The following is a 5,880-nucleotide window of genomic DNA, read 5'->3' on the forward strand; positions in this document are numbered from 1 at the left end:
CATTTTCACCATCAAGATAAGATATCATCAAGTAAAATTCTAAGAATGCCCATACATTATCCTTTTATTCCTGCTCCGGTAAAAGTTTAATATTAACTAAATGGCAGTCAATTTATGTCCGCTCTCCTCAAACAAAATGAGTTTCAGGTTATGGGTATACATTAAGGGGAAGGGCAAAAGATTTTTTTTTTTTTTTTGACGCTTTTTATGTACTAAAATCCACTGTCAAAAATCCAAGTACCTGCAGTTTGGCTGGTTCCCCAAAAACGTTCATAGAAACTCTTTTCATTGGATGCACAGAATCTGCAATCATATAATTGGACATATTAGTAGCTAGTAGACATTGAGCTACAAGAGTACAGACTAACTGATAGTTTTAAATGCCAAATATCCATATTGAACATCAGAGAGAAGGCAGCTAGATAAATTCAATTTAACATGCATGGTCATAGGCATACAGAGGGACGAAAATCTCATGAAAAACAACGAGAAGCCTTTCCTCCAAGCACAAGAACCAATGATAATGAGCACTGGAGTTCAATTGATAATGAGCTTTATGCCAAATGATGTAGTGAATTGTCACATCCGAAAGGAACGTCAAATTTTGATCTAGCCTCGCATGATTAATAAGATGTCTGGTTGACTCCAGGAGCGACTCACATCTCTAACAGAAAGTGCAGAAAGAAGATCAAGCATGCATACCCTTGGACACCGAGCAATACTTAGCTGCTTCAGAGTATATGAGAAAACCTATTTGACCAAGGTAGCTTTTTCAAGATTATAAAGCTTTCGGCAGTCACAGAATTCTTCTTTAGAACATCCACCGAGCTTCTCAATTTCTGTCTGAGTAACAAGAGCCAAAACACACATAAACGGCGATATTAATCATATCAAACCCCATCTATCAAACCCTTAGGTTTCTTTGCGTGTGTGTGTGTGTGTGATAGGATTCAAGATAGGTAAAGAGAATAAGGAAAATAAATCTTTATCGAAATATGAAATCAAAATCTAACTTTATAAATTAATAAGACAAATGAAAATCTTTTAATAGAAGATGAGCAAAAATCTTAAATCATACAACTAATAAAGCCAAAGGAGAATCTCCATTAATATAACAAAATAATGATTGTATTTCCAGATGATTTCTACATGATGTGCCTCAATATTTATAGACAAAAGACTAACTAGTAATTCCTAAAAATACTCCACTATCCCTAAATCAGATAACAGGGCATAACTACCTAATAAATAAAGAAATAAAATGACTAACATAATCTTCAAAATCCACTACTCCTAAATTTAAGGACCACTCAACAAAACGAAAAAATATCTAAAAATATTATTAAATAGAAAGGTGTCATACAGTCATTATATATTTGATTAAAAATGCATAGGAATTACCATCATTCCCTTCCATCAAAGATAGATATTTGATTGCAGCATTAATTCCAACAGTGGCTGCAGTGATAGTTCTCAACATGTTCGGCAACTATGAACTGCCTCAGGCAATCCACCAGTGTACGACCAATGGCTGTTCACATGTAGCAATCAAATGATTAATAAATCATGGGAGGAAATGCTTCCACTATCAAAGGATTAATAGAGTAGTTTGGTGCAAGATTTACTTCAACCCAGAACCCAAGATACAAGTGGTTAGTACACTGGTTGATATCCATGATACTTGGAAGCATAGGATGCCACCGTTTTGAAGATATCACATGCCACTCAAAAAATTAATGTTACATTTGGATGTAAGGAGATGTGGATTTGAGCCAAATTCAACATTTGGATCCATAAAAATTTAATGAATTTGGATTTGATTAAGATCTAAATCCATATTTTATTATAATTTCTTTGTAATTTCAAATCCCTCTTATGCAATAGTTATTTGAAATGCTAGCTACACTAAGCCTCTCATCTCTTTCAATTTTCATTTCCCATCTCCTTTCTCTACTGTCTTTGAATTTGAAATTTGTTATACTATCCAAACAAAATATTTTAAATACAAGGATGTCAAATGTGAGATTTTAAATTTAAAATCCAAATCACCACTCCAAACTCTACCCAAAGGAGCTTCATATTCTTGAATTTTAACATTATCAACTCTTGTAAAATGCTAATTGTATTTGCACCCTTTCGGTAACTTCCAATCACCATATAGAAAATAAGAATAATTGAAGTAAGGTATCTAATACACTATAAGATATAAAATAACAGCGAACCAAACTATTTCAACACTTAAAAGACATACAATGGTGGAACCCCCAGTAAGCACTGGTGAAAGTGGCAAACAGTCAAAAGATTCGAAACTCAAAGAGATCTGCAAAAAGAAAAAAAAATAATAATAAGAAAAGGAAAAAAGAACAGATTGTAACAGATATATATAGTCATAATCAATTTAAAGATAAGGTAAAGAACTTTCTAATCAACAACTGACAATGCAATCACCAGCCTCACATGTGTTCATGTATCTCTCATAGATGCTACACGTCCAGATTGACCAGTAAGTCATCAAATTAAATTTAATGTTCGAAGTAATTACGAGTAATTATTTCAGTCATTCATTAAGTTGCATGCATAAGAATTTTCGAAGTAATTAAAAGTAATTATTTCAATCATTCAATAAGTAGCATAGCCATAAATCTTTCAAAGAAGTTCAATAATCTAAGCTGTCATGATAACATTGTGATCTTAAAATTTATCTTCTCATCCACTATTTTATCTCTGACCAAGCCAGCAACAAAATGCCAGGGAAAAAAAAATCAGAATAGGATCAATACTAAGTCTTTTCTTGTTTTCTAGCACCCAAGTCAGGCTCTTCAACTTATGACCACATTCATAACATTTCTCTTGATCGTAAGCCAATCTAAAACCACAACCTTTATTTCCCCCTAGAGGTTCTACCAACTAGCACTGATGTTAACCACAAATGTCATGGCTTCAAATCAAGTTCCAAAGCATTTGGGCCACAAGTCCATAAAACTTCTTTTCTCAAACATAGCCTAACTGGTGACCAGTTATTACTAACAAAAATCATTTGAATGATAATACAAAAACAACAAGAAGAAGCCTTATTTGAATGCCAATAGCCAGATAAAATTAATTACAGTATTGGTTGGAAGCATTCTAAACTAGCGTGCAGGGACATTACAGCATATATGCAAATGCATATCATTGACCAAAAATCATGTATACTTTACAACTGCAGTTGCCTTCAGGAAAGCCTAATGAACCTGTGATGAACAGCTTTGACAGGTTAAAGTGCTACCAAGAATCCCATCCAATGGCCCAAGAAACAGCTGTTGCCATCTTTCCCACTCAGTCTGCCCAACCCTCTGTAGTGGTGTAAGAATTCTATGATTAGAACCAAAACTGTCTGCTAAAGAACTCTCTTTTGGAGCATAAAAATCTCCAAACTCATTTCTCAGAGAGCATAACAGATGAAGAAATGCTTCAGCAGCATCCTACAAGCACAAGAATTAATCATGAACGAGACAGGGCTAGAACATTATTTGGTTCACAAGTCATTAAACAAACATGATTCTACCTGCTGGCTTGTGAGATTAAAGTTTGGAATGTAATCTGACATGGCAAGCATAACCTTTTGTGGACTCAATGTAACCTTTTCTGCACTAACAAAGCTCAATTCTGCACATACAGACTATTAAATCAACTCAAGAACATGGTTACATGACGGTTCACCCAATTTGATACAAAACCAGCAAGTACAAAATATGATGGCTCAAGGGCAATGTTGCTCCAGAAAATCAATTTCAAAAGACCTCAACATCTAGAAATCATCATTTTCTAGGCATAAATCATCAAGGGGCTTATTCTGTCACACAAAGAATATCATATAAAACTGGGGATAGGTAGAGAGAGAGAGAGAGAGAGAGAGAGAGAGAGAGAGTGGGGATGCGAAAAAACGGACCCTTGTACAAAACTGGGACTTGGATTGAATTCTTTTTTGCCAAGATGTGCTTAAAATACAAACTAAATTGTAAGATAATAAAATACTGTGAGAGGAAGACGGCATAAAATAAGTCAGGCCACCAAGAACTTAGCTCCACTACAAACTGAAATAAAAGCCTCCAAGGTGAAAAACTTCTAGATATAGAAATGAGATTGAAGCAATTCACTTGGTAATGTTCTACCTTGTAATAAACTAGCCAAAGCAAATGTAAGAGGCATCCGTTCTGTCAAGTCCTCAGTTCCAAATTCTTGGATCACGCTATTAAGAAAAGTCTGGAAGCAAGAGCAGCTGGCCAAAGTCTGCAACGAATCTCAACTTATATCATTTGCCCACTGGGGAAAAAAAAGGAAACTCGAAAGCTAATGTTTGACTTTCTGGTTCTCCTTTGTGCTAAAACCCCATTCAAGGAAAATTAGCAAGAATAAGGATAAATAATAGACAGTAGAAAGGTATATTCAAAGAACAAACCTGTAAAACAACATTAAGGAAACAATTATTCCCAAGATTTTGCAACCCTGCTATGAAGATCGACTTCTCTGATATATTCTCTCCATCAAACGGCCATGGCAAGCTAGTTCGTATCCCTATTTTGCCATCTCTCACTGCCAACATCGCACCAATAATACTTACAAGGGCAGCAATTGATACACTTACATCAGAGGCTAGAGGCCAACTGATCTGAGAAAAAGTTCGAAACCTATGCCAAAGACTTCGACTCAGAGCAGCCAAATATACATTGCGTTCCATTCCCATTTAAGCTAACAACTTGGATTTGTTTAAACTTTAAACACTCAGAGACAGCAAGCGTAGGACCTGTGTGCAATACATGAATACAATCACGAATTATAAAATTAAGCACTGATACTGAAACACCCGTAGCAATAGTACTAGACGAATTAGACTTTAAAGAAACGTCGAGAAATTAAACAGTGAATAGGAACCCTCGGATGATAGCCTAGTGTCTCAAGTGCTCAAAATTCAGTCTTCAAGTTCCAGAATAGCAACAACAGAAATCAACCAATAAAAATTTTAAGCTTTGTTCGTTCAAATTCAAAAATAGAGCTGAAGAGGACCCAGTTCACAACTTAGCACAGAATGACCTTGGAAAAATCGAATGGTGGAATAGAGAACATTTTGCAGACTGAAACTCAACACTAATCGACAGAAGAAACTTCTGATGGATTTATGAGGAGCTAGCGACACAATAACAAATTAGCAGGCGAAAAAACACCAGGGCGCAAGAGATCACACACCTAGTGTTCGCTGACTTCGTATTGCTTAATCTTAGGCCTCGTTTGTTATCGTGGAAGAGTTTTTGATGGAATTGGAATTAGAATTGGAATCAGAATCGGAATTGGAATTGGAATAGAATTAGATTATAAAAGTATGTTTGGTATAATGATAGAATCCTGATATAATTTTATTTAAAAAATATATTTGTCTTATTAAAAGTCTAAAATACCCTTCATATTTATTGCCTCCAGCTCCCCCAAAGCTCACGGTACACTAAAAAAAAAACATTCATGACCCCCTTCTCGCCGTCACACCAGAATGATGGAGAAGTTCACTGCCCCTGCTGTTCAGATCTATAAAATCTATCATTATTCATTACCTCTAGCGTCATCACCTGTTGCAGCACCAGCACCGACACACTTCCAGCCAAATCTCCTCCCACACATATGCCGACAATTCCTCCTGCGGGTGCTCCTCTCTCACTTGTTGCAAGCCAACCGTTAATGTCTCCAGCACCCATCAAGTCCATGAAGAAGAAGAAGAGGAAGGGAGGCAAGGGTAAGATGGAGAGATGGAAGAGAGAGAAGATGGAAAGTTACACAGAATCGGATTCCATAGCTTTTGAGATGGAATCGGATTCTGAGAAATTTGTTAGAATCATGATTCTAAAGAAT

General features: G+C 35.8%; 1 protein-coding gene across 2 annotated transcripts; it reads right to left on the bottom strand.

Moving 5' to 3' along the window:
* Positions 1 to 1,624: 1,624 nt before the first annotated feature.
* Positions 1,625 to 5,260, bottom strand: LOC129310097 (ubiquitin carboxyl-terminal hydrolase 27-like). 2 transcript variants are annotated; one of them, XM_054951947.1, is made up of 6 exons: positions 5,074 to 5,176; positions 4,442 to 4,786; positions 4,155 to 4,272; positions 3,548 to 3,648; positions 3,234 to 3,464; positions 1,625 to 2,320 (listed from the first exon to the last, which is right to left on the bottom strand). In XM_054951947.1, exons 2-6 carry the CDS (start codon positions 4,724 to 4,726, stop codon positions 2,189 to 2,191), a joined length of 867 nt encoding a protein of 288 aa, XP_054807922.1. In that variant the 5' UTR covers positions 4,727 to 4,786; positions 5,074 to 5,176; the 3' UTR covers positions 1,625 to 2,188. The 2 variants fall into 2 exon arrangements, with proteins under 2 accessions (XP_054807922.1, XP_054807923.1); XM_054951948.1 differs by lacking the exon at positions 5,074 to 5,176 and adding an exon at positions 5,227 to 5,260 and having other exon boundaries at positions 1,626 to 2,320.
* Between the last annotated feature and the right edge of the window lie 620 nt (positions 5,261 to 5,880).

Source organism: Prosopis cineraria, unplaced genomic scaffold, assembly GCF_029017545.1.
Source record: "Prosopis cineraria cultivar Desert tree isolate PC_DT_omini unplaced genomic scaffold, ASM2901754v1 PC4, whole genome shotgun sequence".
In the NCBI taxonomy this organism is placed as follows: domain Eukaryota; kingdom Viridiplantae; phylum Streptophyta; class Magnoliopsida; order Fabales; family Fabaceae; genus Prosopis; species Prosopis cineraria.

Excerpts from the sequence above, each read along its gene's own strand:
- LOC129310097 (XM_054951947.1), bottom strand. The coding sequence starts at position 4,726 with ATGGGAATGGAACGCAATGTATATTTGGCTGCTCTGAGTCGAAGTCTT. Across the intron at positions 4,273-4,441 it reads TCCTTAATGTTGTTTTACAG|ACTTTGGCCAGCTGCTCTTG; the intron begins GTTTGTTCTTTG and ends GATTCGTTGCAG. Across the intron at positions 3,649-4,154 it reads TTTGGCTAGTTTATTACAAG|AATTGAGCTTTGTTAGTGCA; the intron begins GTAGAACATTAC and ends CTGTATGTGCAG.